The sequence below is a fragment of the Panthera onca genome, chromosome D4 (genome assembly GCF_046562875.1).
Source record: "Panthera onca isolate mPanOnc1 chromosome D4, mPanOnc1 haplotype 2, whole genome shotgun sequence".
Classification (NCBI taxonomy): domain Eukaryota; kingdom Metazoa; phylum Chordata; class Mammalia; order Carnivora; family Felidae; genus Panthera; species Panthera onca.
In genome coordinates this window covers 24,862,511-24,886,737 of record NC_138351.1, presented here as the reverse complement: position 1 = coordinate 24,886,737, position 24,227 = coordinate 24,862,511, and the positions used below count along the sequence as shown (strand labels likewise).

General features: G+C 43.0%; 1 protein-coding gene across 3 annotated transcripts in view; it reads left to right on the top strand.

Annotated features, from left to right (window-relative positions):
• Nucleotides 1-4,109: 4,109 nt before the first annotated feature.
• RASEF (RAS and EF-hand domain containing) overlaps nt 4,110-24,227 on the top strand; it is a 78,987-nt gene continuing 58,869 nt past the window's right edge. For all 3 annotated transcript variants that reach the window (XM_060609985.3, XM_060609987.3, XM_060609984.3), the window contains exon 1: nt 4,110-4,789. In XM_060609985.3, coding sequence (XP_060465968.1) covers nt 4,359-4,789 — 431 coding nt within the window. In that variant the 5' untranslated portion in view covers nt 4,110-4,358. The remainder of the gene's footprint in view (nt 4,790-24,227) is intronic.

Below are 24,227 nucleotides of genomic sequence, written 5' to 3'. Positions count from 1 at the left end.
AAATGCTTCCTATTTCTTTCTTCCCTCTCTTTCTTGAAAAATTAGAGACAGATTATATAACCCTGGCCTTCCCCTGAGTATATTGCTGGTATATTCAAAAGCATTCCTCAGTAACTTGTTGAGTGGCTTTGCAGAGGCATCTCACATTTTAGATACATAGGAGGTTCCTTACTCTTCCCATACATCAACTTTTTTTCTCACTGATTTACATGACAGTTTCAGATGTATTATCAATTTGTGCTTGTGCCTCACAGATTAGTCCTAAGCTTCACTGCCTCCTTCTCTTTTCCATGATCTTCTCTGCCATGTACTTACTGATGTATAAACAAACACTTAAAAATACAAAAGACGATCCAATAGGAACTTTAGGAATATTTTTGTAAGCCGAAGAGTCCTTTCAAAATATGAGTGATTCTTTTTTTTTTAATTTTTTTTTTTAATGTTTATTTATTTTGAGACAGAGAGAGACAGAGCATGAACGGGGGAGGGGCAGAGAGAGAGGGAGACACAGAACCGGAAGCAGGCTCCAGGCTCTGAGCCATCAGCCCAGAGCCCAACGCGGGGCTTGAACTCACGGAACGTGAGATCGTGACCTGAGCTGAAGTCGGACGCTTAACTGACTGAGCCACCCAGGCGCCCCGAAATGTGAGTGATTCTTGATAGAACAGACTAGAAAGTCCAGAAAGAAACCCAAATAGAAGAATTAAGTATATGCTAAAAGTGACATTTCAATCCATGGGGAAGAGATAGTGAGAGTTGAGACACTAGGTAGAAATCCAGAACAATAGTGAAGTTAAATCTACAAATCACTCACACCTGACCCAAATTAAATTCCAGATGGATTACAATTTTAACTTGAAAAATAAAACCATATTTGAGCTGACATAATACAAACTAAGCAATGTCCTTGTAAGTGACAGGTCACAGTGAAATTGTGGAAACTTTGGTAGGAAAAGCAAGATTCAACTCTTCCACTCAGTCTGGGAAATGGTTTGGTAGACCAAAGAGAGGAAAGCTAAAGGGTGTTTGATATTTACATTTTGTGATGACAATAAGACACTATTAACATAAGTTATGTAATCAAGGGTGGCATATTTGGGGATTGTAGGAGCCCTGGTGAGAGATTAAAGGTAGATAGAGGACTATGAATGACCAGATGAAGAATTTACCCTTGGTTCTCTTTCTACTGGGGAACCTCTGGGATTGTATGAGCTAGGTTTCTTTTTTTTGGAGGGGGTGTGCAGACTTTCTTATCCGTATTGATATTTTCGGCCAGATAATTCTTCATCATGGGAAACTAGCCCTGTGGATCACAGGATGCTTAGCAGTATCTGTGGCCTCTACCTACTAGATGCGAGTATCATCTCCCCCTTTACAATTGTGACAACCAAAAAATGTCTCCAGACATTGCCCAATGTCTCCTGGGCAACAAAATTATCATAGTTTGAGAACAACTGAGCTCTAGAATGACAGAATAATTGGCATTTTAAAAGGACTATCCAGTTGTGGTTATGTAGAATGGACAGAAGGACAGCAGGACAAGAACCTGAGAAAATGTATTAATGCTGTCCCAGCCCCCTAGCTATGGTATATTGTAATAGTAAAGGGCCTCTAATAAAGCACATCTCCCTGTATCTGTGCCCTTGCATAGTCCCCTCCCACACTGATGTAGGGCTTGCCATGTGACTTGCCTTGATCAAGGTAACATCAGCAACCATGACACAAACCGAGACTGGAAAGGCATTTGTGCATGGGGACTTATTCTCTCGGAACACTGCCACCATGTAACAAAGCCCATGCTAGCCTCCTGAAGACACATGGTCCAGCTAAGAGCCAGCACCAACTTCCAGCCAGACAGGAGTGAGGCTTTCTAACACCACGCAGCCACAGTGAAGCCACCATGACTACATGATCCCAGGAAAGCCAGCAGAAAAAGTATTTACCTGAGCCCTGACCAAGCTGATGACAATGAAATTATGAACAAATGAAATGGTAGCTGTTTTAAATCACTAAGTGTCTGTTGTGTTGTTATGCAGTGATAGATAACTTGCAGTAGGTCTGGAGTAGATCACTATCACTGGAAATGAAAATATGTGTACACAAGGCATTTGGAAGAATCCGTATTTCTTGATGATTCTTCAGTGAAGAGACTCAGTGAAAGGGCAGAGTAGGTCAAAAAATATGTGTTTATAAACCGGGTGCAAAGGTCAAGGGAATTCAGGAATGAAGTTGCATGAAGAGTTTTCAAGAAAGCACTTCTATCTAAGCAGTTATGAATATTAACTCATCTGTTTTGAAAACTACAGCTATTTAGTAATTGCTAACAGTATAATCATAATAATACTTCAAAGATTCAGTTTAATACATATATTTCTAAAGCTTTAAAAGCATTACCAAGCTAGCCACTTTTTACTTTATATGGAAAAATCAATCTTTAGACTAAACAGGAAAGAACATAAACTCAAAATCAATAACAATTTATATTGCACTGATGATAAAATTCATTTCAATGTATTAGCTGTCCACTTGTATGGAACTCTATTCACTTAGCAATTAGATTGCTAAGACCGGGGCCTCTAATAGAATGCCTCTCATAATTTACCAGTTGGATTTACAGATGGCGATTATCAGTGGTATTTACGGCTTGATAGATGCTGAGTGTTGACCCTGTTTATTGTACTATTCAGGAATTAACAGTTTCTCAGAGGGTTAGCGCTTAGCTTTATGTTTAAGAACACCAGCCTGAGGGAATGTCAGTCAAATCCCCTACTTTATTTTAATCATATATAAAAAATCAAAGTAATAAGCAATAAAGAAAATCCATAATGAGATAAAATGGAAATACAGACTCATAACTAAAAGAACTGGCAGTAAATAAAAGAACGTGTAAAGCATGGAGGGAATGGACAAAGTAAGTAAAGTAGGAATAACCAAAATGCATTTTTACAGGCTATTAGAATCACCAAAGGGAACATATGCATAAGTCATATAAGACAGTGAGGGTCTCTTGGAAACAGGACAAGATTTAAAAAAAAAAAAAAATCAAAATGACAGAATTTTAAAGATCTTGTACCCATTAAACAGTCAGTATTAAAGAAACAATAGTATTGTTGAAATAAGTGTTTAAGATCAAAGGGTAACATGCATTTGGATATAGAATTTCCATAAGATTTGTTTAAAAAAAGGAAAAAAGCAACTCCAGTCTTTGTTTAAATGTTGCTGCCTGCCAAAGTATTTGGGTTATTAAATCTTTTTTTTTTTTTTTTTTTTTTTTTTGAGAGAGAGAGAAAGAGCATTAGCAGGGGAGGGACAGAGAGGTGGGGGGGGGGGGGGGCACAGGATCTGAAGCAGGCTCCAGGCTCTGAGCTATCAGCACTGAGCCCCACACAGGCTCGAAGTCACTGAGGGTGAGATAAGGACCTGAGCAGAAGTTGGATGCATAACCGACTGAGCCATCTAGACGCCCCGGTTTTTACTGTTTTCTCAGGTTGAGGAAACAAGGACTGAGAAAAAATTATTTGGATGTGGGTATCTGGAAGATCTATGTGATTTCTAGTGTGTATTAACCAGTTGTACCTTAATGTTGGAAGGACCTGGGTTAAGGAAAGCTGGTAAAATCAGAAAACGGGGTCTTCTGTAAATCGTCTAGTTTACTTTGTCAAAAAACTTGTATATGCAGAAGTTTACCAATTTTCCGGAATTACAAGAGAATAAAAATACACATAACGTTCACCAACTTGGAATCCTACACCTATCTTCCTTTTCTCTTTTTGTCCGATTAGCTTTGCACACCTCTGCCAGCTCTTGGCTTTACTGAGCAGTGTTTACGCGGAAGGGCCTGGGGACTCTAGTGCCAGGGTTCCGGCCGGGCCCCTAAACCAAAGAGCCCCCCAACCCAGGTTCCGCCGACTGGAGCTTGGCGCGGAAAGCAGAGCGGGTTCCGGAGGCGTGGGAACCGGAGCCGTGCGCTCCTCCTACCTGGCTGGGCGGAGCCGGCCGGCCCGGAAAGTGAGGGCCGCCGCTCCCCCGCGCTCAGTTGCGGGCGGGGCTGCGCGGTGCGCGGAGTTGGGGGGGCGCACTTAACACTGCTCCTGGGCAACTCCGCGCACTTAACACTGCTCCTGGGCCGGTAGGGGCAGCGCGTGGGACCAGCGTCGAAGCGCGCCGCCCCCAGCCCGCCCAGGAGCCTCGCCCCGTCCGGACATTCCTGCAAGTGGCCGAACCAGCCGGACGAGCCCGACTCTCCGCGGTTCCCGGCGGCAGCAGGTGGCCCCGGAGTTCCTGCCGTCACCTCAGCCCCGGCGGGCAGCGCGCCCCGTCGCGCCCCGGAGCTGTCTGGGCTGTCCCCGCCGGGCGGGATGGAAGCGGACGGGGACCAGGAGGAGCTGGCCCGCTTGCGCTCCGTCTTCGCTGCCTGCGACGCGAACCGCTCGGGGCGCCTAGAGCGCGAGGAGTTCGGCGCGCTGTGCGCGGAGCTGCGAGTGCGGCCGGCAGACGCCGAGGCCGTGTTCCAGCGTCTAGACGCCGACCGGGACGGCGCCATCACCTTCCAGGAATTCGCGCGCGGCTTCCGCGGGGCCCGCCGCGGGGGGCGGCACCGGGGCTGGGGGCCTCGGGAGCCCGCGTCCACTGCGGGCCAGGTGGAGCCCGACCGCGAGGACGGCGAGGAGGACGAGGGCGACGAGGACGCTGCGGAGACACTGGCGGCACCCTGGGGTCGCGCGAGCCCGGTCCAGGCTTGGCAGGACTTCCAGGCGCGACTCGGGGAAGAGGCCAAGTTCATCCCCAGGTGCGTGTGTGGGTTGGAGGGCCGAAGGTGAGGATGGTGTTTCCTGTATTCCGGGTCCACGGACTCTAACTTTTTCAAGTCGAGACCCCCTAGAGTTGAAGAACGGGAGTGCGTTCAGAGTTCGGGTTTGGGGAGAAAGTTTTGCTTGCTCATTTCTGAGCCCTGCACAGGGCACTTTGTTAATTACCTGGGTCACAGTGAATTCCGCAGGGTCCAGAGTTTCTTCCCAGGCAAGGGTTTGGGAGCGCTCTCTACATTTAATCGCACTTTTTACCAAGGCCTCCAGGCTGCACCCCGGAGCGTCGCTGCGATCTGCATACTCTACAAGTAGTTTTTGTATTTGTTGTTTTCTTACAACTACATAGAAGATCAAACATGTTGGGCATTTATATTCCTGGATTCGCATATTCATTGATGCGTACTATGTTTTAGGCATTTTACAGAGTTCGTTCATTTAATTGTTGCAACAACCCTGGGAAGTGGGTTTTCTTATTTCTGATTGTTGGAGAAACTTAAAGACTCAGAAATTTAAACCTGTAAGACATTAAGGGACTTGACTAGTTAGTAAAAGAGCAGGGACTTGATCCCAGATATTGTTGAACTGAAAAACTGGTTTTATACAATGGAATCAAATGATAAAATCATACAATTAATTCTCTACTCCTATGGCTCCGACAGAAATAATATCAAGTTACTAACTTACTTCTTAGGGGTTAAGGGAATGCCTGCAGGGGCAGGGCAGGGAAAGAAAGATACTCAGGTTTTATGCAAGAGTAATTTGCATGTGTCCCTGCTTTCCTGCCATGGTATGTCTTGAGCTGCCAGTTTCACTTCTTCCTCTGGCACTACAAACACGTGAATGCTGTAAAAAGTGTATTTCTGCTCTCTGTTTGGATTTTTGGTTGAAAGCTTATGGAGCTGTGTCATTATTAATAACTGAAAGGTGTCATTCTGACTGGCAATTCACATATCTTAGACTTAAGACTCAGAGAAGCAAGTAGCCCTGGGAGGGGACAGTGGTCTGGCTCACTCATTCACAGCGTGCACCTGCAGACCTGGAGACCTGGGTTCCACTTCCTCCTTTGCCCAGCTCCTCCCTCCAGTTTGGAAAGTGAGGCATGGAGAGTGACTCAGTGCAGTATGAGACAGATGTGTAGAGAAAGTGGGTGTGATACCCATTTTTCTGTTATTTACAAATGAGTTAAAATGCAATGGCTCTACCAGGAAAGTAGAAAAATGTAAACATTGCTATAAACAGTATTCTTTGCGTTATCTCTTATCTGTAACTTGGTTTAGGTCTGCCTAATGAAAAGTAACAATTTTAGGAATAAGGAAAGGTGAACCCATGCCATGCTTTATATCCACACGCGGATCTACTTTTCACAGTTGTGAACTCTCAGCAGTCAAATGTATGACACTTAACCATTAAGTGATTTAGATTGATCTTCTTAGAGTCAGTATACAAACCAGGATTTAATATTGGTGATATTGTTATTATCATTTCCAAACTCTTCAAAGGTTATTAAATTTTATGGGCACCAGTGTCACCAGTAGACTTGTTTTAAGCCCCACCCCCTTCTGATTGGAGATTAACAAGTACAATATTTGTCTTCCTGTACTTGTTCAAGTGGAAAAGAACTAAACTGAGCTGCTGCATCTGATTGTTACCATGGCAGCCATTAACTGTTTTTGGTAAATTGAATTGCTTCCATTCCACTTTCCTCATACAGCTGTTCACCTTCCGTTCCTCTCATCCAAATGTGATAACACTCTTTTGTTATTGATAATGCCATCAGCATTATTTCAGCCAAATTAATTCTGCAAACATTATTGAGTGCTTATTTTGTGCCAGGCACTGTTTTAGGTACTGTTCTAGGTCCCTGGGGACAAAGAGAAGTATGTAGTGTAGTTCATGACTTCAGGAAATTTATAGTGCAGGTGAAACATTTCTCAAAAAATTCATGAAATAACATTTAAAGGTGAGAGGGTTTTTTTTGCAAGAAATTCCATACATAGAGGACAGTCCAACGGACTACTATAACCAGGAACTTTCTTTGAAGTCTTGAGTTTTTATATTTAAAAAGGTCATGGGGGTGCCTGGGTGGTCAGAGCATCTGACTCTTGATTTTGGCTCAGGTCATGGTCCCAGGATCATGGGATCAAGCCCGTCATTGGGCTCTGCACTGAGTGTGGAGCTTGCTTAAGATTGTTTCTGTCTCTCCCCCTCTCTGTCCCTGTCCCCAGTTAGTGCCTGCACGTGCTTTCTCTTTCTCGCTCAAAAATAAAGAAACAATAAAAAAGGTCATGTATTTGTTCATTTTCCCCCATAATACATTAGGGCTTATTTTAATATAAAATACTATATTTTCCTCCAGTGGGAACATTGTTTTTGTAGGAGGATGTGCCATTTTGCCTGGTGGCTTTATCCCATGCTTACCCAAGGGGTTTTCATGCCTAGTTTGAGAAGAACACATATAGATGTAAGAATGTTGGGCTCCTTTAAAGGCACAATGTGGTAGTGTTGACAGAGTTTCCCATTTGTAAGACCATTTAAGCTCCTGGTGTAAAATATTAAGCAAGTTTGGGTTAAACTCCCCAGTCGTCAGTAATTGTGATCTTAGAGAAGAAATAATGTTGCACTGTCTGAAAGGATGAAAATGGTCTCTGGGATGTGTGTCAGCACACTCACAAATTGGTTTTTACTTAGCAGATTAAAGGGGACTGTCCAGAGTAGTCAAGTGACCTGTTAACCTGAACTGGGCAGCTGTAAATGGTCTTCAGGGTCAGGATGGCCATCACCACTTCCTAGAGAACTGGAATTAGGTCAGCCAGCAGGTGAAACCAGAATGGGCATGGCCATGTGGTTATATAAGAGAATCCAGGAAGGGAAGATTGTACAGGGCCAAGAAAACTCCACGAAGTGGGAAGAGAAGGTTGGGTGAGAGATAGAGAATAGGCTTGTAATAACCTAGCCTGGCCAATTTCTTGTGCCAGGTGTGTTATGAAAGAGAGTTTTGTACCTAGTACGTAATAAATGTGCTCACTAAATGTTTGCAAAAACGAATGGAATAAACCTCTGTTCTTTGATTCCTTGGTTCATATATTGAGAATGCAGTTAGTTCATGTTATGTGCACTTTCTTCATTTGTTTTGTTGATTCCTTTTTTTTTTAATATCTGGTGTGAGTTGTTTATGGTGTTCTAAGATCAGCAAAGAAAGAGAGAAATAGGGTGTGTGTGTGTGTGTGTGTGTGTGTGTGTGTGTGTGTGTGTGTGTCTACATGCATGTGCCTGTGGGTGCATTGAGCATTTGACCAGGGGTGGGGGGATGGCAGAACTCTTTCCTCTAGTTGGAGCTGAAGCTTTTCAGAGCTTCCTTAACTCCATTTGCTGCGAATTGTGTTGTGATTTGATTTCACATTGATAAATCAGTTTAGAGCCCCATGTTTTCACAAACAGAAACATGAGGATCCAGCTGCCACCAAAACCACAATGGATTTGTGCATGGGCACAGGTACTACAATGGCCAGATCAGGGACAGACCCAAGGTGGTGCTTGTAAGGTAACAGGTGTTAGTGTGATTGGTGACCCACTAGGCAGGACAAGGATGCCATTTGTTCAGGCACCCAAATCAGTCCTGTGTGGTTTCTTATGGTTTGTGGCCTTTCTACACACACGGTGTTGAAGGGGAGACTTTTATATTGACAATTTAGAAAGAATAAATTTAATTGAGAAGAACTGAAACTACCGACCTGTGAGTTGTGTATGGGGTGTCAAAAACAGTGTACTTTAGGGACCTCTGGGTGGCTCAGTCGGTTAAGCGTCCAACTTCGGCTCAGGTCACGATCTCGCGGTATGTGAGTTCGAGCCCCGCATCGGGCTCTGTGCTGACTGCTCAGAGCCTAGAGCCTGGAGCCTGTTTCAGATTCTGTGTCTCCCTCTCTCTCTGACCCTCCCCCATTCATGCTCTGTCTCTCTCTGTCTCAAAAATAAATAAACGTTAAAAAAAAAAACAAAACAGTGTACTTTAGCATCTCCATATAACTGTAGGGATGATTATGGAAATTGAGAGAAAGATCCATGGCTGAACACCAATCCCATTTAAGCAGGACATTTTTAAAACATGTAGCTACAAGTAGGCTGAAGTATAGTTTCCCTACTGCTCAGGGTTTCTTTTACATTTCCCCTTCTTGGGTTCCACGTTAGCCCTTTCCAGTCTGGTTGCATGCATATATATATATATATATATATATATATATATATATTTTTTTTTTTTTTTTTTTTTTTTTTTTTTTTTTTTGAGAGAGAGAGAGAGCATGCACGCACAGCTGGGGAGGGGCCGAGAGAGGGAGATACAGAACCTGAGGCAGGCTCCAGGCTCTAAGCTGTCAGCACAGAGCCTGATACAGGGCTCAAACTCATAAACCGTGAGATCATGACCTGAGCTGAAGTCAGATGCCTAATGGACTGAGCCACCCAGGCTCTCCGTGGTTGTCTTCTTTTAAAATAGCATGGTTGTTTCATGCAGCCCCTTCCTTTCCATGGTCTGGTACAAGATCACAAGATGGGGAGGCAGAAGAGAGATAAAGGCAGAGAAAGAAAAACTCAGAGGGCTGGAGACTTGGAGCAAGAGAGGGTACAGGTGAGGGGAGAGGAAAGACAGAGATCAATAGATAGATGGACAGATTGGATAGTGCCTCAGTTTCCCCTCTCTTTCCACTGAAGAGGCCATGAGCCACCTTGAGACGGGAGAGGCAAATCAGCTTTGCTCAATCTAATTTTAGCTCTTGAGTATCTCCAAAATGTGGGTATCTTGGTGCTTTGGACTGTGTGTTTGTAGATAAGTATATGTTTTTTACTCATGTGGCCAGGAATATATCTGGTGCTCATCCGGGGAGATAAAGATTTGTTCTAGCCTTGAGACATGACAGTGGGTTGGATCCTAGTCCTGGAAAAGGATTAAGGGTGATTTTGCCTGTGTCTGATATTTACTTCTGGGGCTGGCTTTGGGATCTATCAGTGTAGTAGCCACGGGCTTTCCCGAATTCTCTGCCTTTTCTGGGTTCAGAAGTGGGGTGTTTATATGTATATTTATTTTCTAACTGTTGCTGGTCTTTCGCTTTTTGTTTTCTCCTCTTTAGTACATCTTCTGTTGTAATTCAGTGTGTCATTTCCCTGCTGCTGAGCGGGAGAAATGTGTCTGTTAAGAAAACTGCAGCTCAGCCTCGAACCTTCCGAGACTTGCTCCTGGGCTTTGTAGGGGTCTGCTGGTGGCTTGGCTTTTATGGACTCTACTTGATGATGGTCCCTTCTGGTTTTGATATTTGAATTTCATCTCAAGGTGATAATTTCATTTAGGTCTCCTGGCCCCAGAAATGTATTCTGGCCTTCCTGTCCTTGGAAGACTATCTGTTCTGGCCATGTGGTTAAGTGGCCTGCTCAGATTGTGAGATCTCACTGATTGTTCAGGTCTTTATTCTCAGGTTTTGATAAGAGATGATTTATCCCGCCCTTATGAGGTGGGCATAAAGAAAAAGGCTTAAAATGGGGTGTCCTTGGGAAGACTGCACTCCAAGAACCATAGACTGTTCTCTTAGCTTGTCTTTTAACCTGAAATTTTGATTTACTCCTCTCCCAAATCACTGTTCAGATTCAGGGTCATACTACTCCTATCACTGTACATATAGATATCTTTACCTGTCTCTGGGGGCACCTGGGTGGCTCAGTCAGTTAAGTGTCCGACTTTGGCTTAGGTCATGATCTCACGGTTTGTGAGTTGGATCCCTGCATTGGGCTCTGCAGTTCGTGTGGAGCCCACTTCACATCCTCTGTCACCTCCACTTTGCCCCTCCCCTGCATGCACTTTCTCTCTCTCTCTCTCTCTCTCAAAAATAAAGAAAAAAGAAAAAAAAATAAATCTTTACCTGTTTCTTCATTTCCACCCGGGTTACACAATTATTTCATTTGAAAAATGGAAGTAGCGCCATTGCACTGACCTGCCTCCAATGGAGGTTTGGAGGCTGACAGCAGAAACGGGACCCTGTAGGTATGGGAGAGATCGGAGCGCCATGGGCATTCAAATGCCTGGGTTTTTTCCTCCTAAGATGGTGTATGCAGTACACATTCTTGGTTCATGTGTAACTTGTTAAAGCTGAGGCAGCTCCTGACTGCAGTGTGTAGTTGGAAGGAAGAAGCAGGAAGAGATTCTTTATCGTGGGCATTCAGGCTGCTTCTGTTTTATGACATTAGTCTTCTATCAGGTTGTAAAATGGAAAGTAAACACTGCTTTCTACAGGGAAGTTGTAATGGGGGAATATATGTATGACACATGATTTTCTTGGAGTTAGTTACTCAAAAAATTCCATTGCTTCAACTTGTAAATATCCAGGATTTTCCAAATTATAATTGCTTTTGTCAGAGCAGTTATAAAAGGAGAATAGTGAATTGTGACCTTTAAGGACTTAGTTTGTACGTCTTATAAAAAGATAGACAGATGCAGTAACTCAAACATGTTTCTGTAATTCTTTCTCTCATTCACTCAGTGTGCCTGCCAGTGTCCTAGGCACACTAGAGAGACTTTGTAGGCTTGACCCTGACCTTCAAAGAGCTTTTGTCCCACCTTAAATACATAGGAGTTTCTGATACCTGAAGGACCTGGGATGAGGTATAATCTGAAAAAATACCTCTTGGCACATACCCTACGCTGTGGACGTTTCATGTCAAGAGTGTTTCTGAAATCAGACCCTTTGAGGTCTTTCCATGTGTACCTGGGAGTCTTAGAATCCTAAAGGTTTTTGTTTTCATTTGGATGAAATATAACACAAACTGATTTGCACACGTTTGGAATCACCTGGATGACTCCTACGTCAGAGATTTGGCCGCTCTGTTTCAAAGCCTGCCTTTGTGGTTAAGATTGTGTGGCATCCCCAGCACTGCATTCATAGGCAGAACAGTGCATGGTGACATGTTCATGTCAAGTGGCTGACAACACAAAGCAAACCTATGCCTGACACTTGAATTTACCAGGGTACCTTCTCAGGTAAGAAACAGAGGATGCGCAAACTAGAAATGGTAGCTTTCCCAACTCTGTGCTTTGACCTTCAGAGTCTGAAAAATTGGAATTTCCACTTCAAATCTGAATTTTTCACCATCTTTTATAAGCTGGCATCACTCACAGCACTGAGCCTACATCCAGCATGACAGTTCACTCATGAACTGTCCAAACTGTTGGATTGTCTGTGGTCTCAGTAGAAAGTGATGGGAGAGTGGGGTTTTGGTTGTATCAGTGTGTTCCAAAGAGCCACGTGCAAGCTGTGCTACCATATTGATGCTGGCTATGGTGATTTAGTTTCAGACGGAAGTGTATCCCCTGTCAGATTAGATGAATGTTATTAATTCTGACTTCATTGATTCTGTAAATGCATGTTTGTCTTCTAAGTGTTTTGGAGCTATAAGTATAGGAAGTTTATATATGGTTTATGTTTGTTCCTGGTTAAGCAACATGGTATAAACAATATTTATGTCAACCCTGGAACTCATAGGAGATATTTTTAAGTAAGGTCTGCATGTTAATCAAGTGTGAGATACACTGTTCTAAAAAAGACTTGAAATTCTCAAGAACAATGTAGGATTGGAAATGTTTATTTATCATTGCTTATCGATCTTGTCTGTCTCTTTTTAATTTTTTTAAATGTTTATTTTTGAGAGAGAGAGAGAGAGAGAGAGAGAGAGAGACTGCAAGTGGGGGAGGGGCAGAGAGAGAGGGAGACACAGAATCCGAAGCAGGCTCCAGGCTCTGAGCTGTCAGCAAAGAGCCCGACGTGGGGCTTGAACTCACAAACTGTGAGATCATGACCTGAGCCTGTCAGATGCTTAACTGACTAAGCCACCCAGGCACCCCAGTCTTGTCCATCTTCTAACTTGAGGGCATAATACTGTTGAAGAAGTTCATCTTGAATGGTTCCCAATCTTGTCATTTATCCAACAGAAGAAACTTACCTTTTTCTATGTCTGTCCATCCTTCCTCCCTCTCTTCCTCCCTTCCTTCTCCTTCCTTCTCCTTCCTTCCTTCCTTCCTTCCTTCCTTCCTTCCTTCCTTCCTTCCTTCTGCCCATCCTTCCTTCCTTCCTTCCTATAACATGTTTTTATATCCACATGTGCCTGGGACTGGGCTAGATACTGGGTGTTTTAAAATAGTACCCTGTCAGGGGCGCATGGGTGGCCCAGTTGGTTGGGCATCCAACTTCGGCTCAGGTCATGATCTCACGGTCTGTGGGTTCGAGCCCCACGTCAGGCTCTGTGTTGACAGCTCAGAGCCTGCAGTCTGGTTCCGATTCTGTGTCTCCCTCTCTCTCTGCCCCTCCCCTGCTCAAGCTCTGTCTCTGTCTCTCTCAAAAATAAATAAACATTAAAAAAATTTTTTTAAATAGTATCCTGTTAGAAATCAGAGTTTCTTGGCCAGTTTGTCTCTATTCAGAGGTGATAGCATCAGTGAGGTTATAGAATGGGAAGAATCATGGGTGGATGGTCTGAGTTCAGCTCTTACTGGTGGTCAGAAATCAAACAGGTAAACTAAAATTCAGAGTTTCTTCCTGTCTTCGATACAGAAGTCGTATCCTTCTAGCTCCTATGATGGTGTTACAGTTCCATTGAGGGACTCTAGGCACCTGTCAGATGACCTCCAGGTTCCCTTCTCTTACCATCCTGTGGGTTGTGACTGATGTCATGGAGGTAGGGGTCACAAACTCAGGGGTCTGGGGCCAGATGAGTAACACTGAGCTGGTGGAGAAGAGTCCGGGCCCAAAACCAGCCTCTCTGAACTGTCATGCTGGATGTAGACTCAGTGCTGTGAATGATGCCAGCTTATAAAAGATGGTGAAAAATTCAGATTTGAAGTGGAAATTCCAATTTTTCAGACTCTGAAGGTCAAAGCATAGAGTTGGGAAAGCTACCATTTCTAGTTTGCACATCCTCTGTTTCCTACCTGAGAAGGTACCCTGGTAAATTCAAGTGTCAGGCATAGTTTTGCTTTGAGGATCCATGTTGATGTGAGCATGTGATTGCACGGTACCCTAAATTAGGACTTGGGCTGCTGCTTCCACTTCCCAAGTTTGTGGGCAGTATTTTTTGACCCAAAGATAGTCTCTCTCTACCACTGTTTTTTTTTTTTTTCTCCTGGATATTGTTGTACTTTTCGGAGTCACCTTGTTCAGGCTTAACAGATGTTGCTTGTACGATATTTTCTGCCTCCAGGTTTTGCTGCCATGATAGGTGCATCCTTGGGGGAGGAGGGCTGAGTTCTGAATGCATTGGGATGTCCAGAACCCCTTTTACCCTAATGTCTTTCTCTTCATTTGAAGCTAGAACAACATTTAAGGCATGTCACAGTTTTTAAGCATATAATTTTTAAGACTTGTAACAAAGTCAATCAGAATGGAATGACTTCTGATTAAAAATAAAGGAATTTGGGTATAAGAGGTACTGCAGTGGTATTATCTTTTACTGTTGGAATACTTTGTCCTTCAGACAGAAAATTTTTCACAGATGAAAAGATGCTCAACATCACTAATCATCAGGGAAATGCAAATCAAAACCACAATGCGATACTGTCTCACAGCTGTTAGGATGGCTATTATCAAAAAACCAGAATAACAAATCCTAGTGAGGATGTGGAGAAATGGAACCCTGGTACCCTGTTGGTGGGAATATAAAATGGTGTAGCCACTATGGAAAATAACATGGAGGTTTCTCAAAAAATTAAAAATAGAACTACCATATGGGGTGCCTGGTTGGCCCAGTTAGTTAAATGTCCAACTCTTGATTTCCACTCAGGTCATGATCTCATGGTTATGAGATCAAGCCCCATGTTGGGCTCTGTGCTGATGGCACTGGGATTCTCTCTCTTTCTCAATCTCTCTCTCTCTCTCTCTCCCTCCCTCCCTCCCTCCCCCCCCCCTTTCTGTCCCTCCCCAACACGCATGCACACTCATCCTCTCTCTCAAAATAAATAAGTAAACATAAAAAAAAAAACCCCAGAACTAGCATATGATCCAGCAGTCCCACTTCTGGGTATGTATATAAGAGAATTGATTAAAATGAGGATCTTAAAGAGATATCTGCACTCTCACGATTATTGTAGCATTATTCACAATAGCCAAGAGGTGGAAATAATCTAAGTGTCCACTGACAGACGAATGGATGAAGAATATGTATATAATACAATGGAATATCATTTAGCTTTAAAAAAATAAGGAATTCCCACAATGTGGGACACCGTACATGAACCTTGAGGAATTACACTAAGTGAAACAAGCTAGTCACAGAAGGACAAAGACTGCATGATTCCACTTATATCTTAAGTATCTTCAGTAGTCAGACTCTTGGAAGGAGAAAGTAGAAGGTGGTTGTAGGGGCGGGGGGAGGTGACAATGGAGAGTTGCTGTTTGATGGGTATAGCCTGTCAGTCATTCAAGATGAAATCATTCTGGAGATTTGCTCTACAATAATGTGCAGTACAGGACTGTCCACTTAAAATTTTGTTAAGAAGGTAGATTTCATGTATGTTTCTTACCATGATAAAAAAAAGTTAAAGAAATATGAATTTTTTTCAGACAGATAAGAAATTTGAAGAGTTATCAAAGCTCTGTGCCTTGATTTCTGTTTGTATCATTTGTTTCTGAGCCATCCCAAATACAGGGTCTGTGAAGCTTTGCCCCTTGAATGTACTCATACTGGCTGTTTTTAGGCAAGCAGGCAGAAACACTTGAGGTAATGACACATTCTAAGAGCACTCTCTCACCACACACATACACCAAGGGCAGTCACTATTCAATTTCAATTTTTTTTAAATTAGTTTTGGGACATTTTATGAGAATGTTCAACCACGATACCCCATTGTGATTATTTATAATTATAAAATTATGGAGCATGTTCAGGTGGCCATTTTGTCATAATATTTTTGACCAGGAATATTTTTTAAATGTCTGGATATAAAGCAAACATGTGCAAATGAGTTATTCATTTTGAAATCCGAATGCAGTGGTGAGAGTATCACCTGCTGGCAGAGGTGGAAGGGCTCACGGGAGCTAGTGGCACATCCACTGACTTGTGGCTCATCTACGGGGCATGGCGGCTGTGCCATTTCATCCCTTGACGTGACACGATCACTTCGTAATTCTTGCTTCCGTAGAACAGAGTTATAGTCTGCTCTGGGCTGGGGTGGAAGAATTCTGGGAGAGTCCATCGACATTTGCTTAGAAAATCCATGTTTTAGGATGTTCATATGTCATGTTTTCTGACTGAAATGCTATAAACCAGTGTTGGTGTTTGTGATGCAAAATATTTTTTCTTTCCTTCCTTGGGGATCCCTGGCACAGCATGTACTTCACAGTCTGGCAGAAATGGTTAGCTTGGGGATGTTAATGAATGAATTACAGTACCGGCATTCAGCTCTACCATGGTGTATGCATTCCAGAAAGACATAATATTCTGCAAACACATAGGACGTATGAAGAAGGATAGGATGGGGCCGACCACTCAATATTGTACACCTTTGTAACCAGAACACTGGAAAAAAAAACCAGTAACAACTCTAATAAGATACCAGCACAATAAAAAAAGAAAGCCATGTTAGATTAAAAAAAATTTTAATGTTTATTTGTTTTTGAGAGAGAGATAGACAGAGTGTGAGCAGGGGAGGGGCAGAGAGAAAGGGAGACACAGAATCTGAAGCAGGCTCCCGGCTCCTAGCTGTCAGCACAGAGCCCAATGTGGGGCTTGAACTCATGAACCATGAGATCATGACCTGAGCCGAAGTCAGACGCTTAACTGACTGAGCCACCCAGGAGCCTCAGTCATGTTAGAGACATAGACATGGAAATACAACAGCCCAGGAATACCTGCACATGTTTTAAAAAACAAAAATATAGGATATTACAGTTTAATTTTTTTTTTTTGAAGATTAAGGTAGCTTGATGGAGGAGGTATCTGGTTGTGGCTGCTGAGTTATAGGGACAAGGACAAAATGCACAAAGCTCTGAGAGAACCAGGACAAAGCATGTGGACCATCTGTGCCAAGAGGAAGGCCCCTGGCCGAGTGGGCATTGTGTCGGCTCTGTATTTACCTAAGCTGCTGCTGCAGCTTGGGGAATGGACTTGCATTTGGTGGCTGTTACTTGGGGGCACAGAGCCTTAATATGCTGGGAAACACAGCTTCCACTTCAGCATCACTCACCTGTTGACCTAGGAAACAAGCTGGTTGGTGCTATAGGAACACGCATTGTGGTGGAGCAGTCCTGGTCTTCAGTACAAATTCATGAGGGGGCAGGGCCAGGCACAAAGCCAGCGCTGAGTGGGAGGTTGGTTCTGTGTGTACAGATTCAGAGGCTTTGTACTGGTCTAAGGGGATAATGCATTGCCTTGCTGCTAATAGATTATAGTGAATAAGCTGTCTTTAGGCCAATAAAAATCCATCAGTCCCCAAAAGTCTGCAGCTTTTTCAGACAGGTTATTACAATCCTAATGAGCCCTGTGACAATTAAAATGTTACGATATAGCTGAGCATTTGGAGCCCTTAAAAAGTGACCTACTCCATCGAATGACACTTAAAGTTCGTATTTGCCAACTGAAAAATAATTCAGTTCTTACTGAATTCAATTTATTCAACTGAGTAAGTTGAATAATCTTATTCAGCTCTTTTAGGCAGTGCTAGCTTGTATATGCTATGAAGCTGATATATGTTTGTTTATGTGTGATTAGCCCCAAAGTGCAATGATTTAAACTACCATATTATTTAGGGTTCCCTAGAGAAACAGAAACTATAAAGTGTGTGTGTGTGTGTGTGTGTGTGTGTGTGTGTGTGTATGTGTATGTGTGTATAAGAGAGAGAAAGGAATTTATTTTAAGGAATTGGTTCTTAGATTGTGTAGGCTGGCAAGTCCAGAGTCTGCGGAGGTAGACCAGGAGGCTGGAGACCCCGGGAAGAGTCATTGTAGGCAGAGGGAAGGGCAGAATGCCTTCTTCCTCCAGGGAGGTCAGTCTTTAATCTTAAGGTCTTCAGCTAATCGGATGAGGCCTGCCTGCATCATGGAGGGGAATGTGCTTTACTCAGAGCCTACTGATTTAAATGTTAGTGTCATTTACAAAATGCCTTCACAGCAACATCCAGACGTGTATGACCAAGTGTTTGAGTACAGTAGCCTCACCAAGTTGACACATAAAATTAACCACAGCCACTAAGAAACTTTTTCAGATGTTCCCAGTTTCTGAGATTCCCGATGTCTTGGGAATCAGTTTTGAAAAGATCAGAGACCATTTTAAAAATGCTTCTAGGTTATAAAATATATACCAGAAAACTTGTGGATATTTACTTGAATCTGGAAAAAACCCCGGTACATATGTTATATGCCTCCCGCACCCCTTCCAAATGCCTAAACAGTCCAAAACAACATACCAAATTTCTGTGACAGCTTTCTGTGGTTCCTGTTATTTTTCTGTCTGCCAAGAAAAGGCTTGCCCTGCATGTGTTTTTGGCTCTGAGATGCCCCCGGGGGGGAAATGGGCTTCCTCTCTACCGCTCCGTCCTTACCCTGCAGTCCCACTCTTCATCACAGTATCAGTGAGTCTGAACCAAGCACCAGAGAGAAGAGGCATTTTGGATTGAAGCAGCCTTGGCCGCATCAAGCCACGCCAGCATTCCACACTGTTGCCCTTTCCCGGGCAAACCATCTGCTTGCTTGCTTATGTCTTCCTTCTCTTCCTTCGCCTTCTTTCCCTCCTTCCCTCTTGCAGATGCTGTGGAAAAGTCATTATGCCAAGAAGTCCAAAGATAATGGGAAATATTATGAAGTTCCTTAGAGTAGGGAAGTAAGTAGAGTTCCTTAAGTTCTTCCTCTACTGTCCCCAACTACTAGTTTTAGTCCCTGAATTGGTAGCTCCTAACAAGGATGCAATTTGAGAGGCATAGGGAATCCCAGAAGTGTTCCACCAGATAAAAGTCCTAAAATTCAGCCATAAGAAAGCTGCTAGTTGCATGCTCATTTTTCAATTCCCAGGAGCTCAACAGACACTGCTTTTGTTATTATTTTTTTTACTTTTTTAAAGTTTATTTATTTTGAGAGAGAGAGAATATCCCAAGCAGGCTGCTGGCATGGAGCCTGATTCGGGGCTTGAACCCACAAATTGTGAGATTGTGCCCTGAGCCGAAAATCAAGAGTCGGTCACTTAACCATCTGAGCCACCCAGGCACCCCAGCAGATGCTTCTTTTAAATCACACCTTTTCTCAGGCACTGCTACTCAGCAGTGCAGACCAGCAGCACTGGCAGCACCTGGTAGTGGTTCTAGAACCGCAGACATGAACCTGCTGAAGCACTTGCATTTTAAGAGGGTCCCTGGGTGATTTGTGCACATTTTAAACTCTGTTAGGGAGGAGCACCTGGGTGGCTCAGTCCGTTAAGCGTCCGACTTGGGCTCAGGTCATGATCTCACAGTTCGTGAGTTCTGGACCCGAAATAGGCTCTGTGCTGACAGCTCAGAGCCTGGAACCTGCATCGGATTCTGTGTGTACCTCTCTCTTTCTGCTCCTCCCCCACTCGTCCGCTCCCCTCTCCCTTCTCTCTCCAAAATAAATAAATATTTAAAAATTGTTTTAACTCTGCCAGTAAAATGAGAAATGAGAGTATGGGATTTAGCCACTTTTGCTTGGGAGTTGCTTATAAAGAGGTAGAGAAGACCCAGAAAGAGAATGTTGAACTTAGGTAGAAAATAAGAACTTGACGTATGCCAGAATTATGCCTTGTGTTGCCCCTGGTTGTCTGAAATCTGAATTGTGAAGTGTTCCTGACAGAATTTACCATGAAGATAAGTAATTGATACTTCACTGAATATATTGTGTATTTTGTGAATGTATTCTTCAAAGACGTACACATACAGAACAGTTCACAGAGCTTAATCTTCCTTGATCTTCCCAGATGGAATGCTCACGTAATCGGCATCCAGATCAAGAACCTGAACATTTTACCAATTTTTCCAAAGTCCCCAGTGCTCCCTTTCAATCCCTGTTGTCCTCAGCCCCAGAACAGTCATTATCCTTTGCCTTTTTTTTTTTAACATCTATTTATTTTTGAGAGACAGAGAGAGACAGAGCACAAGTGGGGGAGGGGCAGAGAGAGAAAGAGACACAGAATCCGAAGCAGGCTCCAGGCTCTGAGCTGTCAGCACAAAGCCCGACATGGGGCTCGAACCCACAAACCGTGAAATCATGACTTGAGCTGAAGTCAGACACCCAACCGACTGAGCCACCCAGGCGCCCCTGCCAGGGTTTTTTTGTTTTTTGTTTTTTGTTTTAATTTACATACAGGGCCCCAAACAGCGTATCTTCCTTCCTGTGCTCCACATTGCGTTCATGAGCTTGGAGTTGTACATCTGTCACTTCCATTGCTATAGAGTATCCCTGTGTGTAGAGTATCCCATAAATAAATGGATTTACTTATCCATTTGGGAAATTTCTACTTTGTGGCTGTTACTGTACAATGAGCAGTCTGTTACATGTCTTTGGTAAACACATGGACACATACAATGCATTGCTCTTAATAACTGCAAAATGATTTAAGATTTCCTTGCTAACTCAGGGACATCATCATGAAGTCTGGTTTCATCCTGGGCTGTAGTATAGTGATATCCCCAGGATTTGTGGAGATGGTAGTTCAGCGTGGCTTTCTGAGTTCCTATATACATTTTCTCTTCTAGCTGTCAGGCTACCCGGTGACACTTCATGACTGTCAGTTCTTCCTTCCTGGGTACCTCCATCTGCTGAAGATTCACAAAGCAAATGATTAGAATTGTGTTTTCAAACCTCTGTTTGAATGCAGGTTATTCCTGTACTGAGCAGGGGTGTCGTAGAGGCTGTTTTTTATTCTTTCTTGGCTTTCAACCTTCTTTGGATTCTTCTTGGTGCCAGATCCCTGAATTTTAGGTGGCTGGAGCGCTGTTGTCATTTTGAAATTATTATTATTATTATTATTATTATTATTATTATTATTATTATTTGCAGTCTTAATTTTTATTCCAGTTAGCTCCTTTTCCCATGTTCATTTTGAAAGTTCTGCAAAGTAGACCTGATAGTTCTAAAGTATCTTTGTAGAAATGATGATACTTGGATAAGCACAAACATTCAATTTTATTATTATGAATACATGTGAGAAATAGGTGTCTAGTCAAGAGTAGGAGTGGGCATATGCTTGGATGAGCCCATGGGAGTCTGGCCAGGTGTAGGGGCTTTCACCTGTGTCATGGGCCTCCAGGCCAATAGCTGGTCACTGAAATTATTTTTCATGCTCTGTTTTTTTGAAGTTTATTTATTTATTTTGAGAGAGAGAGAGGCTGAGAGGGGAGAGAGAAAATCCCAAGCAGGCTCCGTGCTGTTAGCACAGAGCCAGGTGTAGGGCTTGATCTCAAGAACTGTGAAATCATGATCTGATCCAAAATCAAGAGTCGGACGCTCAACTGACTGAGCCACCCAGTCACCCCTTTAATGCTCTTTTTTATGAGTCTTGGGGAAATGCTACAAAAACTATCCATGGAGGTAAACACATACTACAGCTTTGTGCATTCTCCTTATTCACTCATACGAATTTTTATAATAATTTCATTGCTTATGTCATTTTATTAAGCCCCTTCTTTAGTACTTGGATTGAAAGCAACCATTCAACATCTATTTCCATTTTATTTAGTAGCGTTTGGGCCAATTGTATTGCCCAGAGGGGATGTTTTCCACGCACATGAGAGCAGAGGGCAGCTCATACCACAGGGAACCAGAACTACAAACCAGGGAAGAGTAAAGGTTTGGGATGAAAAATATAAACTGAGATAAATGTAAATACACAGCTCACTGAGATTGCCTTCTTTTTTTTTAAATCTGATGAACCAGTGAGTTAAGATGATGACTCAATTAAGAGGCCAGTTGTTCTTTTCTTGGCTCTCCTGAGGGGCTGAGGTCAGATTCCTTTAGTAGATCGTGTTTGCAAATCTGAAGGTTGTTTGCTAGTGGGCTGTGGCTCTGGAAACTCCTAAGTGGATTTGTTTTCAGGACAACTGATCCTGGTATAATGTGAAAAAGTCAGATTTTGATAGGATTTTTGGCTGCTTTCTTTTTTTTTCTTTTTTTTTTTTTTTTAAATCACATTCCAGAAAATCACCCTTTGGGTGTTGAGAAAATCAAATGAAAAAGTAATTAAACTTTCCTGCAGGATGCTGGGAAAGCATTGAAATGGACAGTTGATGAGCAGTGGAGTGTATCTCGGGAAGCTTCTCCCTTGTGGAAAACACGCCCCAGGCACCACTGAATGAGACCAGCGGTCTCTCAAAAGGTCTTAGCTGTTGAAATGTCAGATTAATGCTATCAGCAGCATTTGACTTTAAAAGGGAAATGTGTTCACAAACATTATGAGGAAACCTCTACAGCGAATTTAACTTTAGTTTAATATTTTGGATCCACCTCTTTGCGTAAAACAGAGAGACTGGAAAGCCATTATTGACTTATCTTTATGTTTGATGGTTAGGTAAGAAGGTATGTAGGTAAAAATCAATGATACTTTAAAAGAAGTAGATTAAAAAATTCTTTGCTATGCTTTTCATACAGTAACTAAACAAACATTGCCATGTATACAAATAGTTTTAAGGTAGTTCAAGGATGCCGTAGAAAAAGCTTTCTTATTTAATTACATGATCTTTCAGAGAAAACTGTAGTAACCCTCGAGAGAGGTTTTTAAGAAGGCCAGAGCGGGTTGTATATGATGTACAACAAAATTTCTTGCCCATATCATCCATACACCGGCATAAGGTCAAGATTTAACTGTTCAAGAAAACGTGACTATAGCTTTGGCACCAGTTATCTTTCCATGATGTCAATAATAATTTAGCATTATATGAATAATCAGTAGTAGGTTTTTAACATATACTAAATACAAATTCAAGAAATATGTTTGCTGCTGAGTAAACAGGTAGGATGCACTTATATCCCAGAATATGCTAATTTTAGGAGAGAAAAAATATGCTCTTTAGTGGTACTCATGATTCTGAAACCAAAATGTACATGTTCGTTTGTTACAAATGCATCCTTGTTTATTAATGAGAAAATATAGTCAGGATTCACAACATCAGTTCAGCCATTCAGCTGGAGTTCTGATTTCAGCAACCTCAGAACACAGAAAGGCAGATCTGAGGTGGATGGACAACGAAGGCACCTGTGCCTATTAGAGATATTAGTGACAAACCTCTGCAGGACAGACAGTTTCTGGAGTAGACAATTTTGGACTCTTTCCTAGTATTATATGGTAAATATTGGGCACGCCCCCTGTTAGAAACAATGCAAAATGAGAAAAGGGAAAAATAAATGAAGGGCAGCAGTGGGTTTAGAGTAACAGTGTACGCTCTTGCCTGTAGGGTTGAGATGTGCTTTCTGGAAAGCCCTGCTTTCTCACAGCGTTCAGGAGGGGATTGGCCCTTCTTCCCTGGCAGTTCGATTTCCCTTAGTTAGTCTCATCTCTGACTCTGTGACCAGCAAGGTTCATCTGCTCCCTCCTCAGCATGGACTTCCTCAGCCAACCTCAGATCCAGCACAGAAGTCCATATTCTCTTCTCCTCTTCAGCTCCCACTGAGTCCTCCTTCTCTAGGCTCTGGCCTCCTTTATTCGTTGATGCAAGATCTGTGTCAGGTCAGCTCTCTGGTGCTGCAAGGGATATGGAGGCTGATAGGGTAACAGGGAAGGTAAACATTCACAGAAAACAGTCCACAGGGGCGCCTGGGTAGCTCAGTCGGTTGAGCGTCCGACTTCGGCTCAGGTCATGATCTCATGGTCCGTGGGTTCGAGCCCCGCGTCGGGCTCTGTGCTGACAGTTCAGAGCCTGGAGCCTGTTTCAGATTCTGTGTCTCCTTCTCTCTGTGACCCTCCCCCGTTCATGCTCTGTCTCTCTCTGTCTCAAAAATAAATAAACGTTAAAAAAAAATTTGAAAAAAAAAAAAAAAAAAAAGAAAACAGTCCACAGAGCTTCAGGTGAAGTGTGGCAGGGGATCTGAAGGGGAAGATTTCTTGTGGTTGAGACAGGGCAGGCTTCATGGAGGAGGCAACTTTTGGGAGAGCCTTGACTGATATGCAGGGTTCACTTTCTGAAAGAGCTTTTTATTTATTTGTTTGTTTTGAAATTTATTTTTTTGAGAGAGAGAGAGAGAGAGAGCGAGCACGCAAGCAGAGGAGCAGCAGAGAGAGAGAGGGAGAGAGAGGAATCCCAAGCAGGCTTCATGCCATCAGCAAAGAGCCCAGTGTGGGGCTCGTTCCCGTGAACTGTGAGATCATGACCTGAGCCGAAACCAAGAGTTGGACATTCAACCAGCTGAGCTACCCAGGTGCCCCAGGGTTTACTTTCTAGATAGGAAATACAAAGGG